This window comes from Rosa chinensis, chromosome 7, assembly GCF_002994745.2.
Source record: "Rosa chinensis cultivar Old Blush chromosome 7, RchiOBHm-V2, whole genome shotgun sequence".
Taxonomy (NCBI): Eukaryota; Viridiplantae; Streptophyta; class Magnoliopsida; order Rosales; family Rosaceae; genus Rosa; species Rosa chinensis.
This window is the reverse complement of record NC_037094.1, coordinates 69,717,057-69,742,807: the sequence shown is the minus strand read 5'-3', so window position 1 is coordinate 69,742,807 and position 25,751 is coordinate 69,717,057. Positions and strand designations below refer to the sequence as shown.

The 25,751-nt window shown below is 40.9% G+C and overlaps 2 protein-coding genes and 1 pseudogene across 2 annotated transcripts; all 3 read left to right on the top strand.

Annotated features, from left to right (window-relative positions):
* Nucleotides 1-9,700: 9,700 nt before the first annotated feature.
* Nucleotides 9,701-10,835, top strand: LOC112180511 (protein PHOSPHATE-INDUCED 1). Its single transcript, XM_024319069.2, has one exon. It carries the CDS (start codon nt 9,743-9,745, stop codon nt 10,703-10,705), a length of 963 nt encoding a protein of 320 aa, XP_024174837.1. The 5' UTR covers nt 9,701-9,742; the 3' UTR covers nt 10,706-10,835.
* Nucleotides 10,836-12,840: 2,005 nt separating this feature from the next.
* LOC112180512 (protein PHOSPHATE-INDUCED 1) lies at nt 12,841-14,066 on the top strand. Its single transcript, XM_024319070.2, has one exon. The coding sequence runs from the start codon at nt 13,011-13,013 to the stop codon at nt 13,968-13,970; it is 960 nt and encodes a 319-aa protein (XP_024174838.1). The 5' UTR covers nt 12,841-13,010; the 3' UTR covers nt 13,971-14,066.
* Nucleotides 14,067-17,238: 3,172 nt separating this feature from the next.
* On the top strand, nt 17,239-18,335 carry LOC112178496 (annotated as a pseudogene).
* Nucleotides 18,336-25,751: the final 7,416 nt, after the last annotated feature.

Genomic DNA, 25,751 nt, shown 5'->3' with positions numbered 1-25,751 from the left:
GGATGAACAACAAAGAGCAAGAATGCAAAGATTAAATAATCAGTTTAGTCTCACTACATCCAACAGCCCACATGAAACTTTGCTGGATATTAGAATCAAACTTCTCCATTAATCTTATCCAATCTGTGTATCAGAGTCTAAAGTGGGATTTGCATGAAATATAGTAATCTAGTAATCGAATGTTGCCTTCTATGAGATTTATTCTAGTTATCAAAGCTAGAATAATTAACAATGAAATATATTTAACTAAAGTCAACTGATAGAATTGACTGAATAATGCATGATCAGAATATACAACAAGAAGCTACAGAGGAAGGGGTGTCCTGTCCCTCACGAGATCACCAAAATAAAATGATATCAAAGTCAAAAGGGTAAAAAATACAAACAGTACCCAAACTATGGTCGACTCCGAATATCTGTACCCAAGTTTCCAAAACTATCACTTTGGTACCTAAAGTTCGGACCCCGACCCAACTTTAGTACCTAGAACACTGTTGGCCGTTACGCAGTTAGTCAATTGTTAAACTTTGATGGGTATTCTCGTCCTTTCACCAGATTTCTTCTTCTTTCTCAAACTCTCTTCATTTTCTTCTTCCTCCCAACTCTCCCATCATCTTGGGCACGGGTGGGCTGCGCAAGCGTGGGACGCGGGTACATATGTTGGGTCGGGATAGATAACCTGGGTACCATTGTGATAGTTTTTGAAAATTTGGGTACATAAATTCAGAGTCGGTCATAGGTTGGGTACTATTTGTATTTTTTTCCCTGGAGGTAAAGACAGAGGGTCGGTTTTACCCCTAAGAAAATGCCACGTGGCATGATAGTTAACGCCGTCCATGACGGCAGGTACGAATGCTGGGTCAGGTGGGATATTTGGGGTACCATTGTGATAGTTTCGGAAGCTTGGGTATAGAAATTCGGAGTGGCCCATAAGTTGGGTACTGTTTGTAATTTTTTCCCAAGTCAAAACCCAAATAACATTCCCGAGGAGTAGCCTAACCTTTATATATTAGTATAGGGAAAATTTCACAAATGATCACTCAACTATGACTCATTCAACACTTTGGTCACTGAAGTTTCAAATATATCATTTTGGTCACCCAACTATTACATTGTCAATCACTTAAGTCACTTTGTTAATTTTTTTCATTAAAAAATTAATAAAAATACTCTTTGAGTGACTTAAGTGATTAACAGTGTAATAGTTGAGTAACCAAAGTGATATATTTAAAACTTCAGTGACCAAAATGTCGAATGAGTCATAGTTGAGTGATCATTTGTGAAATTCTCTCATTAGTATATGTAAAGAAATTTAGCTAACGCTTGTTAAGTCATAGTTGGGAAGAGACTACTCTGGCGTCAAGTACCATGTTGATCTTGATCCCTTGTGCGCTTCTCTCCCGCTCTTTGTTTATGGACAATTTGTTGTTCTCTTTATCCATGGAGACGAAAATGAAGAAGAGGAAAGTTCGTTTCTGTTGCTGCATACTCCTGGTAAACTCATTTCTTATAATAATCTTGAGAGCAAGACCTTCAAATCTGTTAACCCCCAAGGCCGGAGTTGATGATTCTCTCTTACGACTTACGAGTTGACGCAGCTTATTATCCTAAAGCATCTAATTATCCATATATGGAGACTTTGGCCTGTGTGATATAATTTATATCCTCTTGCTGCTGCTGTGTGGTTTTTGTTTCTTGTTGTAAGATCTTTGTATTAGAAAAGTGCTATTTATTTGTGTGGATTACTGGATTTGACACTTTACTTCAAAAAAAATAAAAATAAAATTAGCTAAGATCCCTATTATGCCCACCTTATTATCAGTTTATCACTAGCTTCTACAGAAACACCATTACGCTTAATCTGCAATTTTTGTTGCTCCTATTAATGTATAGTGTTCCACCAATCATCCACATGAAACTGGGGTAGCTAGCTCTCATGGAATGGTGAGCAATTAAATATATCGATTGGACTAAAGTGATAGAATTTAATCACATGATTGGGATAATTGGATAAACATCAGGATGACAGAGAGAAGGAGAGTCATATCTCTCAGAAGGTTATCAACCAAAACCTCTCATGGCAGAAGCCTACACCAGCTCATCTGAATAACTTCACTCCATTGGAATTTGAAACCCTGGTCTGAGAGGCATGCACTGACTTTTAACTCAGTCCCTCTATTACCCGGCTATACATCTTCCCATATCTACCTTCCTCTGTATCATATATAAATAAATACTCCCACATCCACAAACACATACTTAAATTTAACTAAACCCTAGCCAACAGCCAAATCAGATACTCTTCCACTGAACCCTAACCAACAGCCAAATCAATCACTCTAATCCTCATTATTTACCCACTTGAGTCACAATGTCAAAGTAAAATTTAGAACTAGAAGTTGATTTTTAGGCAACTCCAAGTAAAATTTTGAATACCATTTACTTGGCAAGCTCCAAAGTGGACTTGTATGGGGACAAGTAATTAACTTTCCATTTCATGTCCCAAATAGGTACTGTTTGATGTTGAGAATCTGGGGGCATGTAAACTCACTAGATTCAAGTGGTATTGCAATAAGAAATGGAAGTTAAATTCCAGCACTTACCCAAGTTGAAGGCTATGCATGGATTATTTACAAAGAGTTAATATCCCACCAGATTGTGAGAATCAGAAAGATGAGTTTGTTTCATGATGATCGATCATTTTCCTTCAACTTTCACAAAAGTTGAAAGTTAGCATCTATTTTTTATCTTCAATCTAATGAGTAGCATACCTCTCTAATTTTATGCACTAAATGCGTCTTGAAAAAAAAAATTGCGAAAAGTAGAGACTAGAGTTCAATCATTAACTTTTAACATTTAAGTAAAACATACTATCTACAATGCAATATACTCTTATGCAAAACTACAAAAAGTGGTATGCAATTAAATGATTAATTGAATCCTCATTGTCTATACGTCGTAATTGACTTGGCTGGATAACCCTGTCATCTAGTCTTAGCCCCTAGGTTGGGTTAAGAAGCCAGTGCACAAGCAGCCCAAATTTAAAATGCAACATGTTGAAGGAATATCGATTTAGTGTGCCTTATCAAACTAGGAGTAGCAATAGGAGAGAAGGTTCTAGATTTCCCAATCCTACACGGATTGGTATTCCTTGTAACATTAGAACTAGCACTTTGTAATCCCTATATATAGGGCTCCTATTCTCAATAATAAGAACACAATTCTCTCATCAATCTCTCTCAATACACATTATACTTAAACACGTTATCAGCACGACTCTAACCACAAAACAGAAAACCAAAACTCATTCACAAAGCAGCCCCTAGCCCGAGCTAGCCGAGCCTTCGCTGCAGCCCGAGCACCCGTGTGCTTGCAACCTTGCACAGCAGCCCCTGCTGCCCCCCTTCCTGCAGCCCTGCGTTCCAGCCTGCTGCCACCGAAGCATCCCTGCTGCGCAAACAAGCCAACGCACACCCACTGCATCTTTTTCCCGTTCCTGTGCACATCCGTCTTCTTGCAAGCCTCGAAACGTCTAGTTCGGAAGCTCAGATCGAAAAACTTTCTTCATAAAAGTTGTTCGTCTCTGTCTCTTCCATCTAACCTCCGAATTTCAGCCTTATCGGAGTCATATTGAGATCTGTACACCAATCGAGGTACAAGCTGTTCAGAACAGAATCTGCTCCGAATTTTCACCAAGTAAGTATTCAAAAGAGTAATTTTGAAGTTCCTATAATTCGAAATTTAAATATGTCTTCTTTTCTCGGGGACTTGAAAACCTCCCTTCTTCTACATCCCACCTTTCTTATAACGTGGGTTCGATCTTTGAGAAAAGCGGAATCGTGGGGATTCACGCAATTAACGAACTAAGAGCGTTCGTAAGACTTCGGACTAAGAGCGTCCGTAAGCATCGATTAACGACCATATAAACATCATTGTTTCGGTCTAATCCAATTATTCTTGGAAATCGATTTCTTGGTAGCATAGCTCGGAAATCTTATTTAGTTTTCGTGGAAGCATTGACTCCGAAACTAACTTGTTTTGTTTCATCTTTCAGGATGTCAAACACAAACAAACTCGATTTTGTTCCATTGGATTATGCAGGCAAAAGGTACTTAATTTGGGTCACTGATGTCGAGATCCACCTCATTGCCCGTGATTTATTGCATACAATCCAAGAGCTTTGTCCTATAGAAACAGCTCCAGACCCTCAAACTGAGAAAGATAATTCCAAGGCACTTGCCTTCATGAAACGTCACATGGATAGTGACCTACAGTTTGAGTTCATAAATGAGGATAGCGCCATAAAGCTTTGGCATGCGCTTCGCGAACGATATGGCAATGTTCGTGACTCCATACTTCCGAATACAGAAGCAGAATGGAAACATCTTCGCTTTTCTGAATTTGACACTGTCATGCAATTTTATTCGGAAGCTCTCAGCATCAGAGCAATGATGCGTCTCTGTGGAAAAACAATCACAGAAGACCAATTGATTGAGAAAACCCTCAATACCTTCCCCGTCTATGCTATGAGGTCCTCTGACTTATTCCGGACTCATGTAAATGCAAGGCGGATCACAAGTTTTCAACAGCTTATTGAAGCTATGGTCACTACTGAAAGACATGGCAATGAACTTGTGAAAAGAATATTTGATAGGCTTCAAGATAGCTATCAAGAGCATCGTCCTATGGCTAGAGAAAGTCGCCATCGACGTCATGATCCATACGATCGAAATGCTCAAGAAGGTAATCGCTCAAGGCGACAATCCCATGACCGTAGGAGGCGTGATTTTGAGGGAAATAGGGTTGGAAACCATGGAGCCAACGTTGGCCATGGGCACCACTTTCCAACGCCACCAGTCCTAGGGACTATGCATATTGCGCCAATGCGCCTCAATCAAGGGAGAATCCTCTTTATGGTGTCTATTTCTGATATGGAACGTCTGATCAATGGACCTGAATTTGCAATGTACCTACGAAGGTAGTCGCATCATGGTGATCAAGACTTCGAGTTCACAAAGACTTTAAATCTGGCGATGAAGACAAAATACCGCAGATTTTTATTTATAGTCTTTTATTTTTCCAAGAATTATGTCATGGCAATTATGCCTTATATCAATAAAATGACTTATTGTATTAACTCTTTCCCTCTAGGCGTACTCAAGAGTACTTGTGATGTCTAGGCAAGGTTTGATCTGAGAGAACGGTTTTAAAAGTGAGCAACGCTCCACCAAAATCTCGCCTTACCTTACCTGGTCACAACTAAATTGAAATTGCCGAACGGATAGAGTGACTACGATTTGTCTACGATTTGATTTTTATATTGGATTAGATTATGGTCACGAAACTCTGGTGTCATCATTGGATATTATTAATAAAGTATCGATTTATTTTATCTCATGTCGTAGACATGTTTTTCGAACTTTATTATTTTAAAGATATAAGAGCCAATGGTTTTCATGCGGAAACGCATTGTGAGAATGGACAAGAGTTCCTTTGCATCACCTCTAATGACTACGGAAATAAACGAGTATTAGAGAAACTTATGTGTCGCTCTAGTGGGTTGTATGCAACCACTATTCGAGTAATTGAATCCAACCATGTCATGAGAGATGATTTATGGGATTCCGACACGTATAGGCTTTGGCACGACCGTTTGGGACACCCAGGTCGTGACATGATGATCCGTATATTAAAGACTTCACACGGACATCCCTTTTTCAGAACGAAAGGAAGTAAAACTCGAAATTTGGATCAAGGAGGAGCACCTGCGCCTCACGGCGCCTTCCCCCTCAAGTCCGGCCATCCCCGGTCGGCGCCGCCATCCCCCTGCGGCCCAAGGGTGGCTTTGACGCCACCCCTGCTCCCTTGACTCCCATTTTTACTTCTAAGGTCCATTGTGACTTCATGGCTCAACCAAAATCCTCATTGGTTGTTTCCAAAGCCCATCATTCGTTCTGCAAAGCCTGCTCTTTAGCAAAGTTAGGATCGAGACCATCCTATGCAAAGGACACCAAAGAAAATATACCATTCTTGCAAAGAATCCAAGGTGATATTTGTGGACCCATTCAACCACCATGCGGACCATTTAGATATTTTATGGTGTTGGTTGATGCATCGACACGCTGGTCACATGTCATGCTATTGTCCACAAGGAACGCTGCATTTGCTAAACTCCTAGCACAAATAATTAAGTTACGGGCTCACCACCCTGATCATCCCATTAAGTCTATAAGATTAGACAATGCTGGGGAGTTTACATCAAAGACTTTTGATGATTATTGCATGTCCATTGGGATTGATGTTGAACATCCTGTTCCTCATGTTCATACCCAAAATGGTCTCGCAGAAGCCACCATTAAACGACTACAAATGGTTGCTCGAGCATTGGTGATGCGCACCAATCTCCCTATTTCTGCTTGGGGCTATGCAATATTGCATGCAGCTGTGCTTATTCGTCTGAGGCCCACTGCCACTCAACCCTTCTCTGCGTCCCAGATGGTTACTGGGTATGAGCCTGATGTCTCACACTTACGCATATTTGGGTGTGCAGTCTATGTGCCTATTGCGCCGCCACAGCGCACCAAAATGGGTCCTCAAAGACGATTAGGCCTTTATGTTGGATATGATTCTCCAACGATTATCCGCTACATAGAACCCTTGACAGGCGATCTCTTTACCGCTAGATTTGCGGATTGTCACTTCGATGAGACAGTCTTCCCGTCGTTAGGGGGAGATAGGAACATAAATGTTCAACAGGAACGACAGGAATTGTCGTGGTCTGTCCCCACTATGTCTCATCTTGATCCCCGAACCGCACAGTCAGAAATTGAAGTGCGGAGAATTCTCGATCTTCAGAACGTAGCAGATTCGATGCCTGATGCGTTTTCTGATATCGCTAAAGTGACGAGATCACACATACCTGCTGCAAACGTGCCTGCAAGGATTGATGTCCCTAAAAGTAGAGGACATGACGCCAACTCAAGAATGCATGAGCATGGCGCCAACGTCCCATCTCTCAATGATGGTGACGTTGTGGCTAGGCCCACGGCTCCCGCCAAGAAGCGCGGGAGGCCCATAGGTTCGATGGATTCTCGCCCAAGAAAGAAAGCGAGTTCGGCACAAAATAATCCATTAATCATCGATGTAAATAATCCATCTCATGAGAATATTCCGGATTATGGTTATGTCCAAGAGACATCATTGGGGGACGCTCCAATGTCAGAACCAACTCCAGAGAATAGAGAGATCTCCATAAATTACACTAGTGTACATGAGATGATGGATAGAAATTCTATGGCGATTGATGATGCATTTGCATATCATATTGCAAAAGGAATTATAGAATATGATGATATCGAACCTCGCTCTGTTGAAGAATGTCAACAAAGAGCGGATTTGCCTAAATGGAAAGATGCAATCCAGGTTGAATTGGATTCACTAACAAAGAGACAGGTATTTGGGCCTGTAACGCAGACACCCCCAAGTGTAAAGCCTGTTGGCCATAAATGGGTCTTTGTTAGAAAGCGTAATGAGAAAAACGAGGTTGTTAGATACAAAGCCCGCCTTGTGGCGCAAGGTTTCTCACAACGCCCTGGAATTGACTACGAGGAGACATATTCTCCCGTAATGGACGTTATAACGTTCCGCTACCTCGTCAGTTTGGTAGTTTCCGAAAAACTTGACATGCAGCTTATGGATGTGGTTACAGCATATCTCTATGGGGATCTAGATTCAGAGATATATATGAAGGTTCCAGATGGACTTCAATTACCCAAATCAAGTGGCTCTAAACCACGGAGCGCGTTTTCAATAAGGTTAAAACGCTCACTATATGGATTAAAACAATCCGGACGGATGTGGTATAACCGTCTAAGTGACTACTTGATTGGGAAGGGATATATTAACAATGAAATATGCCCATGCGTGTTCATTAAAAGAACAAGTTCCGGATTTGCAATCGTAGCAGTTTATGTCGATGACATGAACCTAATTGGAACTCTAGATGAGTTGAAGGAAACTGCTAAATACTTGAAATCCGAATTTGAGATGAAAGATCTTGGGAAAACACGGTTTTGTCTCGGTTTAGAACTCGAGCACCGTAGTGATGGAATCTTGATCCATCAGTCTGCATATACTCAGAAAATCCTAAGGCGCTTTAATGAAGATAAAGCAAAGCCTACGAGTACTCCCATGATCGGCCGTAGTCTTGAGCCCGGAAAAGATCCGTTTCGTCCAAGGGATGAGGACGAAGAACCATTAGAGGCCGAGGTGCCCTATTTGAGTGCAATAGGCGCATTATTGTACTTAGCTCAATGCACAAGACCGGATATCTCATTCGCAGTGAACTTGTTAGCTCGACATAGCTCTGCGCCAACACGCCGCCATTGGATTGGTATAAAGACAATCTTTCGATACCTAAGAGGTACGATTGATATGGGCCTATTCTATCCCTACAGAGAGAAAAGGAATGACGGAAAATTGGGATTGGACCCCAAGAGGCAAAACGCCCCCGTCCATGGAATGGCCGCCGGCCATGTTGCCGCCGCCGGCGCCGCCACCGCTCATGGTGGCCGGCGTTCTCCTATCTCCCTCCATCAAAACGACAATGATGTCTTGATGGGTTTTGCTGATGCAGGGTACCTCTCTGACCCTCACAAAGGTCGCTCCCAAACTGGTTATGTCTTTACCATGGGAAGCACTGCGATATCTTGGAGGTCTACAAAACAGACCCTTGTTGCTACTTCCTCAAATCATGCAGAGATTATTGCTCTACATGAAGCTGTACGTGAATGTGTATGGCTAAGGTCCGTAATTCGACACATTCAAGGAAGTTGTGGTTTGAAGTCTACCACAAATGAACCTACATGCATTTATGAGGATAATGCAGCTTGTATTGAACAAATGAAGTTAGGTTTCATCAAGGGCGACAACACTAAGCATATATCGCCTAAGTTCTTTTATAATCAGCAACAACAATCACTTCTAAAGATTGAAGTGAATCAAATCCGATCAGAGGATAATGTAGCGGACTTATTCACTAAGTCGTTACCTAAATCCACCTTCGAGAAACATGTGAAGAGCATCGGATTGAGAAAGTTATCCGAACTCCCACGATTATAGCAATCAGGGGGAGATATCGACATCAGGGGGAGTTATGATGTCTACATGTTCGATCTCGAAGAGTGAAGGACGTGTTGTGCTCTTTTTGTCCTTCGACCAGGGTTATTTTTATCCCACAGGGTTTTTGTTACCTGGCAAGGTTTTTAACGAGGCAACGGATGAAGCGTCACCACCAAGTTTGAAGCGGCACAAGGGGGAGTGTTGAAGGAATATCGATTTAGTGTGCCTTATCAAACTAGGAGTAGCAATAGGAGAGAAGGTTCTAGATTTCCCAATCCTACACGGATTGGTATTCCTTGTAACATTAGAACTAGCACTTTGTAATCCCTATATATAGGGCTCCTATTCTCAATAATAAGAACACAATTCTCTCATCAATCTCTCTCAATACACATTATACTTAAACACAACACGCTTTCTTGCTGGCCTCTAGCTCTCTCACATTACTCCCATCAAATCCCACCTATCTTTGGATCCTTCCATTCACTTGCTTCCCTCAAGTCTTCAGCACTATATATATGCCTCTCCATAGTCCACTCTAATCCAACCCACAAAAACTTGAGCTCTATCATTCTTTTCTAGCATCACTGAACTTCCCAAATTTATTTCGTTGTTAAAAAACATGGTTTCTTCCGCTTCCAAACAAGTCTTTTCCTTTGTTCTGCTTCTCTCTCTGTTCCATTTTAGCTCAGCAGCTAGGAGCCTTGCTGAGACCAACTCAGATCAAACCCAACAGCCTATACTCTTCCAATACCACAATGGCCCTCTTCTCACGGGCAAAATCTCCATCAATTTGATCTGGTATGGCAAATTCAAGCCTTCCCAGCGCGCAATTGTTTCCGATTTCATCGCCTCCCTTTCCACTTCTTCTCCATCTACAAACCAACCATCAGTGGCTACATGGTGGAAATCCATAGAGAAATACTACCACCTCTCCAATGCCAAGAAAACCTCATCTATTTCCCTCTCATTGGGTAACCAAATCCTCGATGAGAGCTACTCTCTGGGCAAGTCCCTATCTGTTGGAACACAGATCATACAGTTGGCAGCCAAGGGTGGCCAGAGTAATGCCATCAATGTTGTTTTGACCTCATCAGATGTTCTAATTGATGGGTTTTGCTCTAGCAGATGTGGTACCCACGGGTCTTCAAAGAGCTCTTTCATCAGAGGCAAGAGCTCCAAGTTCGCTTACATCTGGGTCGGAAACTCCGAGACCCAATGCCCGGGTCAATGTGCTTGGCCATTCCATCAGCCAATTTACGGACCACAATCTCCACCTTTGGTTGCACCCAACAATGATGTGGGTTTGGACGGTATGATCATCAATCTAGCTGGCCTTTTGGCGGGGACAGTGACCAACCCTTTTGGAAATGGGTTCTACCAGGGTCCCAAAGAGGCTCCATTAGAGGCTGCTTCGGCTTGTCCCGGTGTCTATGGGAAAGGAGCATATCCTGGTTATGCTGGAGACCTCTTGGTTGATGCTACAACTGGTGCTAGCTACAATGCAAATGGTCTGAGTGGGAAGAAGTACTTGCTTCCTGCTCTGTTTGATCCCTCAACCTCAACTTGTTCGACTCTTGTATGAGACTACTTGGGAGTACTTATCGTGTAGACCATGTAGTAAATAGAGTCATTAGGGAGCTTAATACTTCACTTCCCATTCTTTGTTATATTCTTTTGTATAATCAAAATAAAAATTGACATGCATTATTGTATGATATAGGGATGAAAACTGAGATATATAGAAACGCAAAGACTAAATAATCATCTTAATCTGATTCCATCAATAGATTACTTCATTAAGATCAAGTTCAAATGAACAAAGAGCAAAACTGAGCATTAATCATGTTATCGGCGTCTGCTTCAATCTCAGTTCCATAAAATCTGCATCCACAGTAAACCAAACTCAGTGCATATAATAAGGCAAAAACTTAAGTTGATTTATGACATAATGTCTCCTTCAACCATCTCATTACTCTTTGCTAATTTCGTGCTAATAAGGCAAAAACTTCAGTTGATTAATGACAGAATCAAACTTTTCCACTCTTGTCCAATCTGTGTATCAGAATCTAGAGTGGGATTTGCACAATATATAGTAATCTAGTAATAGAATATTGCCTTCTGTAAAGGCAAGAAGCTAGAATAATTAACAATGAAATATATTTAACTAAAGTCAAATGATAGAATGGACTAAATACACATGATCAGAACTAAATACACATGATCATGTGTAAACATCAGGAAAGATACAGAGGAAGGAGAGTCATGTCCCTCACAAGGGTCGCCAAAATAAAATGATATAAAGTCAAAACCCATATAACATTCCCAAGGAGTAGCCTAACCTTACTCTACATTAGTTTATGTGAAGGAATCTAGCTAAGATCCCTACTATTCCCCCCTTATTATCACTTGCTTCTACAGAAACACCATTATGCTTAATCTGCAATTTTTGTTGCTCTTATTAATGTAGCGTTCCACCAATCACCACATGAAACTGGGGTAGCTAGCTCACAAAATATTTGTTCATCATGATCAAAAGTAGAATGTGCATAATATAGAGTAATGGATTTTGTTGAGTTCTACAAGATACCAGATGGAATGGTGAGCAATTAAATATGTTGCTTGGACTAAAGTGATAAAATTCAATCACATGATCTGGATGATTGGATAAACATCAGGAAGACAGAGGAGAGTCATTTCTCTCACAAGGTTATCAACCAAGACCTCTATGGCAGAAGCCTACACACCAGCTCATCTGAATTACTTAACTCCATTGAATTTGAAACCATGGTCTGGGAGGCATGCACTGACTTTTAACTCACTCCCTATATTACCCAACTGTACCTCTTCCCAAATCTACCTTCCTCTGTATTCTGTATCATATATAAATAAATACTCCCAAATCCACAAGCACATACTTAAGTTCTACTAAATCCTAGCCAACAGTCAAATCAAATACTCTTCTACTAAACCCTAGCCGACAGCCAAATCAAATACTCTAATCCTAGTCATTTACCCATTTGCGTAACAATGTCAAAGTAAAACTTGGAACTAGAAGCTGATATTTAGGCAACTCCAAGTCTAATTTCTGAACACTAATTACTTGGCAAGATCCAAAGTGGACTTGTATGGGACAAGTATAGTACTTTCCATTTCATGTCCCAAATAGGCCCTGTGTAAACTTACTAGATTCAAGCTGCATGGAAGCTAAATTCCAACTTTTGTCCAAGTTGAAGGCTATATACACAGTTAATATCCCACCATTTTGTGAATATTAGAAAGATAAGTTTCCTTCATGGCAATAAATTGTTATTCTTCAACTTTTGAAAGTGAGTATCTATTTTTTACCTCCAATCTAATGATTTGTATATCTCCTCCAATTTTATACACCATACGCATACGCGCTCCGAAACAAAAAAAATTATGAAAAGTAGAGACTGCACTCTGCATTCCTAACTATAAACATTTAAGCAAAACATACTGTCTACAATGCAGTATACTCTAATGAAAAACTGCAAAAAGTGGTATGCAATTATTGGAATCCTAATTGATGACGGTCTTATTCGTCGTCCTAATTGACTTAGCTGGATAAACCCTGTCATCTAGTCTTAGCCCTTAAGTTGGGTTGAAATGCCAGAGCAAAAGCAGCCCCAATTTAAAATGCAACTCATTGTCCTGCTGGCCTTTAGCTTTCTCACTTTACTCCAATTAAATCCCACCTTTCTATGGCTCCTTCCATGCACTTTCTTTCCCCCGAGTCTTCAGCAGTTCAGCACTATATATATGCCTCTCCATAGTCCACTCTAATCCAACCCACAAAAACTTGAGCTCTATCAATCTTTTCTAGCATCACTGAACTTCCCAAATTGATTTCGTTGTTAAAAAACAACATGGTTTCTTCTGCTTCCAAACAAGTCTTTTCCTTTGTTCTACTTCTCTCTCTGTTCCATTTTAGCTCAGCAGCTAGGAGCCTTGCTGAGACCAACTCAGATCAAACCCAACAGCCTATACTCTTCCAATACCACAATGGCCCTCTTCTCACTGGCAAAATCTCCATCAATTTGATCTGGTATGGCAAATTCAAGCCTTCCCAGCGCGCAATTGTTTCCGATTTCATCACCTCCCTTTCCACTTCTTCTCCATCTATAAACCAACCATCAGTTGCTACATGGTGGAAATCCATAAAGAAATACTACCTCTCCAATGCCAAGAAAACCTCATCTCTTTCCCTCTCATTGGGTAACCAGGTCCTCGATGAGAGCTACTCTCTGGGCAAGTCCCTGTCTGTTGGAACACACATCAAACAGTTGGCAGCCAAGGGTGGCCAGAGGAATGCCATCAATGTTGTTTTGACCTCATCGGATGTTCTAATTGATGGGTTTTGCTCTAGCAGATGTGGTACACACGGGTCTTCAAAGAGCTCTTTCATCAGAGGCAAGAGCTCCAAGTTTGCTTACATCTGGGTCGGAAACTCCGAGACCCAATGCCCGGGTCAATGTGCGTGGCCATTCCACCAACCTATCTATGGACCACAGACCACACCTTTGGTGGCACCGAACAACGATGTCGGTGTGGACGGTATGATCATCAATCTAGCTAGTCTTTTGGCCGGGACCGTGACCAACCCTTTTGGAAATGGGTTCTACCAGGGTCCCAAAGAGGCTCCATTAGAGGCTGCTTCGGCTTGTCCCGGTGTCTATGGGAAAGGAGCATATCCTGGTTATGCTGGAGACCTCTTGGTTGATGCTACAACTGGTGCTAGCTACAATGCAAATGGTTTGAGTGGGAAGAAGTACTTGCTTCCTGCTTTGTTTGACCCCTCAACCTCAACTTGTTCTACTCTTGTTTGAGACTACTTGGGAGTACTTATAGTATAGAGTATAGACTAAGTAGTAAATACTGTCATTAGGGAGCTTAATACTTGAAATCTCATTCTTTTTATATTCTTTTGTATAATCAAAATAATAATACAAAGTTTCGACATGCATTATTGTATGATAGAAGGATGAGACACTGAGATAGTAATGCAAAGACTAAATTATCATCGTAATCTGATTCCATCAATAGATTACCATACTAAGATCAAGTTCAAATGAATTAAAAGCAAACCTGAGCATTAATCACATATTCGGCGTCTCCTTCAATCGAAAGTTCCATAAAATCTGCATCCAGAGCAAACCAAGCTCAGTCCATATAGAAGGCAAAAACTTCAGTTGATTACTGACAGAATGTCTCCTCCAACCATTTCATTACTCTTTGCTAATTACCTTTTCCAGTAGTCAACTACGCTTATATTCATTGTATTTGCTACTCGTTCATAGTAATGGAATTGCTTAAGTTGAAATTTGTAATTACCGGAAGCTTTTAATTTCCTTAGCTAACTATAAATTTTTGCACCTATATAAAGGCATCTCTGATCAAGTGATGAACTGATACAAAGAAAGGAAGTTCATACACTAACATATGAAATTAATAGAGAAGTCTATCAAAATAGTGAAATGCATGCCATGATGTTATCATTGGATTTTGTAACTTAAACTCATTTACCATAGTGTCACTAGGTGACAACGTCGTTTAGCATTTGAACACTTGAGTGATGCATGAACGCAAAGTACTCCATGGGAATAAAGAATGCATAAGGAATTTAAATAAATTGTCTTTAGATTAAAGCTAGCTTTATCAAAGAAACAAAAAAAAGTTTCATCTTCCTTGATAGAATCTAAGTTTTCTACTCTTGTTCTCAATTTGCTCTCTAAAATTATCTGTCTCCAAATAACTAATATCGCCTCATCTTTTATTTAATTATTAAAGAAAAGTCTACATTTCTCCTAAAACGCATGCCCTTTTGCCCTCTCTTACATATTGTTCCTCAAACTTATTCCACTGGTGGTAGGTCCTAAAAACTAGGGCTGGGTTCGGTTCGGTACCGAAGCTTACGAGCTGATACCATGTACCGTACCAACTTATACTGGTATGCAAAAAACTATACCACTACCGGCCACAAAATCCGGTATACCGAGAAGTCGGTATACCGATTTAATCAGTCGGTTCGGTACGGTTAGGCTTGTAACCGAGTTTGACATTGGGCCACAAACCAGTCACCAGTACAGCAGTACATCACCGATCCCTTCTTCTTCTGAGAACTTTTCGACCCACATGGTTATGGGTCTCTCCAGTCTCCATACCACACACAGTGATGGAAGAGTGATTGTGGTGAAGGAAGAGTGAAGAGTTGAAGAATCACCGAGCTTGAAGAATCACTGAATCCAAAACCCAGAAATGGAGCTTGAAGAATCACCAAGCTTCAAGCTTCAAGCTTGAAGAATCACCGAGCCGGAGAGAGAGAGAGAGAGAGAGAGAGAGAGAGAGGGCGTTTCTTTGAACAGTTAGAGAGGCTCAACAAAGAGAGAAGAAGAAGAGAGAGTCCAGAGAAAGAAGAAAGAGGAGAGAAAGTCCAGAAAGCAGAAAGAAGAAAGAAGAAAGAGGAGAGAAGAAGAATAAAAAAGTAAAAAGAAAGAAGAAAGAGGAGACAAGAAGCAGAGAGAGTGAGGAAAGAAAAAGAGAGAAGAATAAAAAAGTAAAAAGAAAGAAGAAAGAGGAGACAGGAAGCATAGAGAGTGCGGAAAGAAGAAGGAAGATGAATAAAAAATTAAAAAATATGAGTAATTAATTAATTATGTATAAGTTCGGTACGGTACGGTATACCGTATTTATCTTCAAATCAGTACCAGTACCGTACCATTATGTTCCTCTCGGTTCGGCACTACCGTACCAATACTTCGGTAGCCGACATTTTCGGTAACCAACATTTTCGGTTCGGTTGGTACTCGGTTGGCTGGTTTGTCTCGGGAGGATTTGCCAGCCCTACTAAAAACCACAATTCCTTGGAGCACGATCATGCCTGTACAAGGAGGAAGGAAACACCATAAATATTATAGTCTCCAATGTCCAATTGTGTTCCACACGCCGCATATTTGGCATTGAACCGCCCATTTGCTAATAAACACACAATGGCCCGGAGCCATATATACCTTGAAGTACACCACCAGACCGGCCTTGACAATGCAACTACTCCATATGGTGAGGTACTCATGCTTGATATCCACAAAATGCTCACCGACCACTACCCACCCCACTATCCCGGCACAGAACTTTCCGACCCATCATAATACTCTCGATAGAAAATTAACTTATCGCCCAAGGTTCTTCTCCTCTAGGCTTCGATCTAGTTGGCTATAATTTATTCATTTTCTTCAAGAGCCTAATTGGAGAAAGATCAGGAAGATACAAAGGAGAGTCGTGTCCTGGCCACAAGGTTACCAAAACAAAAGCATTGAGCAAAGTCAAAACCAAAAACCTTCCCCGGAGAGGCCACCACCTCACTGCAATAACTTCATTCAAAATTTAAACCTTGGGCGGCAGGCGCTGAATTCGAACTCACTCATTCACTGCCTCTATAACCCAGCTGTATGCCTACATCACTTCTCACACCTACCCTGGCTACCCACTACCCCAGATGACATCACTAACACAGTTACTTAGTCAGTGACCCTAACTAATACTTCACATTACTTTATATATATCCGGAGATTAGCTCACAGTGCCAGAGTATATCAGTATATTACAAACAATCTGCAATCTACTCATTTTTTGCTCCGGAATTTCAATACTCTGCAATATCGTAAAATTCTCGCTAAAGCAGTTGCAGATAAGCAAACAGCCATTTGGAAAACCTAGAAATAGATAATACTGATACTAGCAGGGTTATATTAATCATGGCATATAAAAACAATAATTAAGAAAAAGTACCTGCTAACACAGAAAAGACGGTGCACTACTTTGTCTTTTTCATCCTTATTGGGATGGTCTCATTTTTCCTAATGCACTCGGCTGGCTAAACTCTGTCATCCTTAGTTTTGGTCGAAAAAGCCAGAATAAAAGCAGCCTAAATTTAAAATGCAACGCGTTGTCATCTGGCCTTTAGCTCTCCCACTTCACTCTCTTCAATTCCCTCCTTTCTTTGGCTCCTTCCATGCACTTTCTTTCATTCAAGTCTTCAGCACTATAAATAGGCATCTTCATAGTTCACTCTAATCCAACTGATATATCAAACCTTGAGCTTCATACATTTTTAGTAGAATCACAAAGATTTCAATTCTCAAATTGATAGCTTTGTTACAGATGACCATGGCTACTTTTGCTTCCTCATATTTACTTCTACAACTAGTCTCGCTCATATTTTTGTTCAGCCATTTTAGCTCAGCAGCTAGGAGCCTTGCTGAGACCAGCTCAGACCAAACCCAACAGCCTATACTATTCCAATCCACAATGTGGCCCTCTTCTCACCGGCAAAATATCCATCAATTTAATCTGGTATGGCAAATTCAAGCCCTCCCAGCGCGCAATTGTGTCCGATTTCATCACCTCACTTTCTTCTTCTTCTCCATCTAAACATCAACCCTCTGTTGCTACATGGTTGAAATCCATAGAAAAATACTATTACCTCTCCAATGCCAAGAAAACCTCATCTCTTTCCCTCTCATTGGGTACCCAAATCCTCGATGAAAGCTACTCTCTGGGCAAGTCGGAGGCCACTGGTGGCCAGAGTAATGCCATCAATGTTGTCTTGACCTCATCAGATGTCATTATTGATGGGTTTTTCTCTAGCAAATGTGGCACACATGGGTATTCAAGAAGCTCTTTCCTTCGAGGCAAGAGCTCCAAATTCGCTTACATTTGGGTCTCAAGAGTTAGCTTACATCTGGGTCGGAAACTCCGAGACCCAGTGCCCTGGTCAATGTGCTTGGCGATTCCATCAGCCAATTTATGGACCACAATATCCAGCTTTGGCTGGGTGACCAACCCTTTTGGGAATGGGTTTTATCAGGGTCCCAAAGAGGCTTAGAGGCTGCTTCGGCTTGTCCTGGTGTCTATGGGAAAGGGGCACATCCTGATTATGCTGGAGACCTATTGGTAGACGCTACAACTGGCGCTAGCTACAATGCCAATGGTTTTAATGGGAAGAAGTACTTGCTCCCTGCTTTGTTCGATCCCTCAACCTCAACTTGTTCAACTCTTGTTTGACACTTCGCTGAGGGAAACTAGAAATTATGTAGGGAGTAGGGAGTAGGGATTACTTCTGAAATTATTCATTATGTTTAAGTACAATGTATTTGAGAGAGATTGATGAGAGAGATGTGTATTATTATTGAGAATAGGAGCCCTATATATAGGGATTACAAAGTGCTAGTTCTAATGTTACAAGGAATACCCATCCGTGTAGGATTGGGAAATCTAGAACCTTCTCTCCTATTGCTACTCCTAGTTTGATAAGGCACACTAAATCGATATTCCTTCAACACTCCCCCTTGTGCCGCTTCAAACTTGTTGGTGACGCTTCATCCGTTGCCTCGTTAAAAAACCTTGCCAGGTAACAAAAACCCTGTGGGATAAAAATAACCCTGGTCGAAGGACAAAAAGAGCACAACACGTCCTTCACTCTTCGAGATCGAACATGTAGACATCATAACTCCCCCTGATGTCGATATCTCCCCATGATTGCTATAATCATGGGAGTTCGGATAACTTTCTCAATCCGATGCTCTTCACATGTTTCTCGAAGGTGGATTTAGGTAACGACTTAGTGAATAAGTCCGCTACATTATCCTCTGATCGGATTTGATTCACTTCAATCTTTAGAAGTGATTGTTGTTGCTGATTATAAAAGAACTTAGGCAATATATGCTTGGTGTTGTTGCCCTTGATGAAACCTAACTTCATTTGTTCAATACAGGCTGCATTATCCTCATAAATGCATGTAGGTTCATTTGTGGTAGACTTCAAACCACAACTTCCTTGAATGTGTCGAATTACAGACCTTAGCCATACACATTCACGTACAGCTTCATGTAGAGCAATAATCTCTGCATGATTTGAGGAAGTAGCAACAAGGGTCTGTTTTGTAGACTTCCAAGATATCGCAGTGCTTCCCATGGTAAAGACATAACCAGTTTGGGAGCAGCCTTTGTGAGGGTCAGAGAGGTACCCTGCATCAGCAAAACCCATCAAGACATCATTGTCGTTTTGATGGAAGGAGATAGGAGAACGCCGGCCACCATGAGCGGTGGCGGCGCCGGAGGCGGCAATATGGCCGGCGGCCATTCCATGGACGGGGGCGTTTTGCCTTTTGGGGTCCAATCCCAATTTTCCGTCATTCCTTTTCTCTCTGTAGGGATAGAATAGGCCCATATCAATCGTACCTCTTAGGTATCGAAAGATTGTCTTTATACCAATCCAATGGCGGCGTGTTGGCGCAGAGCTATGTCGAGCTAACAAGTTCACTGCGAATGAGATATCCGGTCTTGTGCATTGAGCTAAGTACAATAATGCGCCTATTGCACTCAAATAGGGCACCTCGGCCTCTAATGGTTCTTCGTCCTCATCCCTTGGACGAAACAGATCTTTTCCGGGCTCAAGACTACGGCCGATCATGGGAGTACTCGTAGGCTTTGCTTTATCTTCATTAAAGCGCCTTAGGATTTTCTGAGTATATGCAGACTGATGGATCAAGATTCCATCACTACGGTGCTCGAGTTCTAAACCGAGACAAAACCGTGTTTTCCCAAGATCTTTCATCTCAAATTCGGATTTAAAGTATTTAGCAGTTTCCTTCAACTCATCTAGAGTTCCAATTAGGTTCATGTCATCGACATAAACTGCTACGATTGCAAATCTGGAACTTGTTCTTTTAATGAACACGCATGGGCATATTTCATTATTAATATATCCCTTCCCAATCAAGTAGTCACTTAGACGGTTATACCACATCCGTCTGGATTGTTTTAATCCATATAGTGAGCGTTTTAATCTTATTGAAAACGCGCTCCGTGGTTTAGAGCCACTTGATTTGGGTAATTGAAGTCCATCTGGAACCTTCATATATATCTCTGAATCTAGATCCCCATAGAGATATGCTGTAACCACATCCATAAGCTGCATGTCAAGTTTTTCGGAAACTACCAAACTAACAAAGTAGCGGAACGTTATAACGTCCATTACGGGAGAATATGTCTCCTCGTAGTCGATTCCAGGGCGTTGTGAGAAACCTTGCGCCATGAGGCGGGCTTTATATCTAACCACCTCATTTTTCTCATTACGCTTTCTAACAAAGACCCATTTATGGCCAACAGGTTTTACATCTGGGGGTGTCTGCGTTATAGGCCCAAATACCTGTCTCTTTGCTAGTGAATCCAATTCAGCCTGGATCGCATCTTTCCATTTAGGCCAATCCGCTCTTCGTTGATATTCTTCGACAGAGCGAGGTTCGATATCATCATATTCTATGATTCCTTTTGCAATATGATATGCAAATGCATCATCAATCGCCATAGAATTTCTATCCATCATCTCATGTACACTAGTGTAATTTATGGAGATCTCTCTATTCTCTGGAGTTGGTTTTGACATTGGAGCGTCCCCCAATGATGTCTCTTGGACATAACCATAATCCGGAATGTTCTCATGAGATGGATTATTTACATCGATGATTAATGGATTATTTTGTGCCAAACTCGCTTTCTTTCTTGGGCGAGAATCCATCGAACCTATTGGCCTCCCGCGCTTCCTGGCAGGAGCCGTGGGCCTAGCCACAACGTCACTACCACTGTGGACGTTGGCGCCATGCTCAAGTGCCCTTGAGGTGGCGTCATGTCCTCTAATTTTAGGGACATCAATCCTTGCAGGCACATTTGCAGCAGGTATGTGTGATCTCGTCACTTTAGCGATATCAGAAAACGCATCAGGCATCGATTCTGCTACGTTCTGAAGATCGAGAATTCTCCGCACTTCAATTTCGGACTGTGCGGTTCGGGGATCAAGATGAGACAGAGTGGGGACAGACCACGACAATTCCTGTCGTTCCTGTTGAACATTTATGTTCTTATCTCCCCCTAACGACGGGAAGACTGTCTCATCGAAGTGACAATCCGCAAATCTTGCGGTAAAGAGATCGCCTGTCAAGGGTTCTAAATAGTGGACAATGGTTGGAGAATCATATCCAACATATATGCCTAATCGTCGTTGAGGACCCATTTTGGTGCGCTGTGGCAGCGCAATAGGCACATAAACTGCACACCCAAATATGCGTAAGTGTGAGACATTAGGCTCATACCCAGTCACCATCTGGGACGCAGAAAAGGGTTGAGTGGCAGTGGGCCTCAGACGAAGAAGCACAGCTGCATGCAATATTGCATAGCCCCAAGCAGAAATAGGGAGATTGGTGCGCATTACCAATACCCTAGCGACCATTTGTAGTCGTTTAATGGCGGCTTCTGCGAGACCATTTTGGGTGTGAACATGAGGAACTGGATGTTCAACTTCTATCCCAATGGACATGCAATAATCATCAAAAGTCTTTGATGTAAACTCCCCAGCATTGTCTAACCTTATAGACTTAATAGGATGATCAGGGTGGTGAGCCCTTAACTTAATTATTTGTGCTAGGAGTTTAGCAAATGCAGCGTTCCTTGTGGACAATAGCATGACATGTGACCAGCGTGTCGATGCATCAACCAACACCATAAAATATCTAAATGGTCCGCGTGGTGGTTGAATAGGTCCACAAATATCACCGTGGATTCTTTGCAAGAATGGTATATTTTCTTTAGTGTCCTTTGCATAGGATGGTCTCGATCCTAATTTTGCTAAAGAGTAGGCTTTGCAGAACGAATGATGGGCTTTAGAGACAACCAATGAGGATTTTGGTTTAGCCATGAAGTCACAATTGACTTTAGAAGTAGAAGGAGGAGTCAAACAATGATCCATGGCGTCAATGCCATGTTGTTGCCGTAGGGGGTAGACGGCGCCGGCCCTAAGTGGCCGGTCTTGCACAGTCTTGGCGCCGTGAGGCGCAGGTGCATCTCCTCGAACCAATTTTTGGTTTTTACTTCTCTTCGTTCTGAAGAATGGATGTCCGTGTGAAGTCTTTAATATACGGATCATCATATCACAACCTAGGTGTCCCAGACGGTCATGCCAAAGCCTATATGTGTCAGAATCCCATAAATCATCTCTCATAACATGATTGGATTCAATTATGTGAATAGTAGTTGCATACAACCCACTAGATCGACACATAAGTTTCTCTAAGACTCTTTTACGTCCGTAGTCATTAGAGGTGATGCAAAGGAACTCTTGTCCATTCTCACAATGCGTTTCCGCATGAAAACCATTGGCTCTTATATATTTGAATTAATAAAGTTCGAAAAATATGTCCATGACATGAGATAAAATAAATCGATACTTTATTAATAATAGCCAATGATTACATCAAAGTTTCGTGACCATAATCTAATCCAAAGAAAAATCAAACATTAGACAAATTGTAGTCACTCAATTCGTTCGGTAATTCCAATTAAATATGACCAGGGAAGTAGAGAGAGATGTCGGTGGAGCAAAGCTCTCTTAAGTACCACTAATCTCAATTACTTTCCTAGACATCATACTTAATTGAGTACGCCTAGAGGAAAAGAGATAACCCAATAAGTCATTTTATTGATTAAGGCATAATTGCCATTACATAATTCTTGGAAATTAAAAGACTATTCTAAATAAAAATCTGCGGCATTCTATCTTTATCGCCAGATTTAAAGTCTTTTATAGCTCGATGTATTACCATTGATCAGGTACTCCATAAAATATCATGAAGAGGATGCTCTCTTGATTGAGGTGTATTGACACAATACATATGGTCCCTAGAACCAATGGCGTTGGAATAGTGCAATCATGGCCAAAAATGGCGCCATGGTGTCCAACCCTATACCCTCAACGTCATGACTCCTATGGTCATGTTAGGGTTTTCTCAATCAATTTGTTATTTTGTGTTTTTCCACAAGCATGCATAAATAATATGATGCAGAGAGCCTCCGAACAATATTTCATAACTCTTTCAAAGTTATAGTGAAGCAGATATTATTCCATCGTGCTTCTATGTTCGGAAAGTTGTGAATGTTACTAAAACATTCACTAGGCGCAACCCAAAGGTTGTTAGCGTTATCCTCATTCATGTACTCAAACTGGAGGGCCATCTTCATGTGGCGCTTCATCAGGGTAAATGCCCTGGAATTTTCTATCTCAGTTTGTGAGTCTTGAGCGGTTCCTTTAGAACAGGGCTCTTGGATTGTAGGCAAATAAATATCCCGTGCCCGTTGAATCCAATGGAGTAAAATCGAGCTTGTTCAAGTCTTACATCCTGAAAGGAAAGCAAGAACGTATTAGTTTCGGAGTCAATGCTTCCACGAAAACTAATATAAGATTTCTGAGCCTTAATGCTACCAAGAAATCGATTTCCAAGAATATTTGGATTAGACCGAAACAATGATGTTTAAATGGTCAAAATCTATGCTCACGAACGCTCTTAGTCCGTAGCTTACGAACGCTCTTAGTTCGTTAAATCGATGCTTACGGACGCTCTTAGTCCGAAGTCTTACGAACGCTCTTAGTTCGTTAATTGCGTGAATCCCCACGATTCCGCTTTTCAAGAATCGAACCCACGTTATAAGAAAGGTGGGATGTAGAAGAAGGGAGGTTTTCAAGTCCCCGAGAAAAGAAGAAATATTTAAATTTCGAATTATAGGAACTTCAAAACTTACTCTTTTGAATACTTACTTGTTGAAAATTCGGAGCAGATTCTGTTCTGAACAGCTTGTACTTCGATTGGTGTACAGATCTCAATATAACTCCGATAAGGCTGAAATTCGGAAGTTAGATGGAAGAGACAGAGACGAACAACTTTGATGAATAAAGTTTTTCGATCTGAGCTTCCGAACTAGATGTTTCGAGGCTTGCAAGAAGACGGATGTGCACAGGAACGGGAAAAAGATGCAGTGGGTGTGCGTTGGCTTGTTTGCGCAGCAGTGATGCTTCGATGGCAGCAGGCTGGAACGCAGGGCTGTAGGAAGGGGGGAAGCAGGGGCTGCTGTGCAAGGTTGCAAGCGCACGGGCGCGCGGGCTGTAGCAAAGGCTCGGCTAGCTCGGGCTAGGGGCTGCTTTGTGAATGAGTTTTGGTTTTCTGTTTTGTGGTTAGAGTCGTGCTGATAACGTGTTTAAGTATAATGTATTTGAGAGAGATTGATGAGAGAGATGTGTATTATTATTGAGAATAGGAGCCCTATATATAGGGATTACAAAGTGCTAGTTCTAATGTTACAAGGAATACCCATCCGTGTAGGATTGGGAAATCTAGAACCTTCTCTCATATTGCTACTCCTAGTTTAATAAGGCACACTAAATCAATATTCCTTCAACACATTATTTATTATTTATTCGTTTATTCTTTTATATCACACTTATAAATCATATAAAAAGAAATTTTATATACACTCCTAAAATAACTACTTAATATAAACCTCATACATTTCTGTCTCCTTTTCTCATCATACTTCCATCTATGACCCTTCTCATTAGGGGTGTAAATTTTTTTTTTTTGAGAAAGCATTAGGGGTGTAAATGAGATAAGCTTAAGCGAATACTAAGGTGATCAAATTCAGGCACTCAGCTCAGTTATTTTTTATCGAGCTTGAGCCGGGTTTATGCTTGATTAACTTTTTTCAAGCTCAAGCTCGGCTCGGCTTGAATGTTTTTTTTAAGCTCAAGCTCAACTCGATTATTGGACAAAGCTCAAGTCCAATTTATGCTCGAATTTGGCTCTAAATTAATAAAGTTAATTAAGAATAAAATTTTAAATAAAACTAATGATCCGAATTTAATTTGATTGGTTACCCCATCGTATTTTTTTAATTGAGGCACAAATATTGTCTTTCTTTGTTACACGCTATACTCAATTTTCCTTTCAATTGAAAAGGAAGGCAATGAAAAAAAAAAGGCTTTTATTACAATAACAATTTTATATTTATATTTTAAATTTTCATGAGTCAAGCTCAAGCTATTCATAAAAAAATACGAGCTATTCACGAGCTTGATGAGCCAAATATATCATAGTTTTTTAAAAAACAAAAAAACCGCTCATTTATCTTACAAACACGAACAACAATGCACATATAAGTATACATCTGATAGTACGTTGGGCAGGTCTGGACCCCATCAGACCGAAACACAGTTCCACCACTGAGTTTTGTATAAAGTTCTTCGAGTTTCCTTCTATCCAATCCAATATACTCTACGGGCTTGTTGCATCTTTGGATTGAATAAGCAACGTCCTAACGTAGAATCTGGAATAGGAAGATGACTTCAAGCTATATTGGATTTTCTTCCGTTTATCATTGCTTCTCATATAAGTCCTAGTCTTAGCCTTTATCTTTAAAAGACACACAAAAAAAAAAAAAAAAAGAGAAATTGTCAATAATTTTCTGTAAATTACATTCATTCCCTCTCAAATGTGTAAGTTTAATTAAGTACGTAGTAAAATAAACTTTCTATGAAATTTCACTATTATTTACTTGTTGTTCCATCAGTTATTTGGAGCCTTGTGGTACGGTTTTGCTGTTGACAGAGAGATACACTGTTGGAGGGAAGCCTCGTTGCTTATGCCATGTCATATATAAGATTTCCACTGTGATCATAGGGTTGTAACAGCCGGAGTACTTAGAACCTGCAACGTGACTCATATAAAGGCA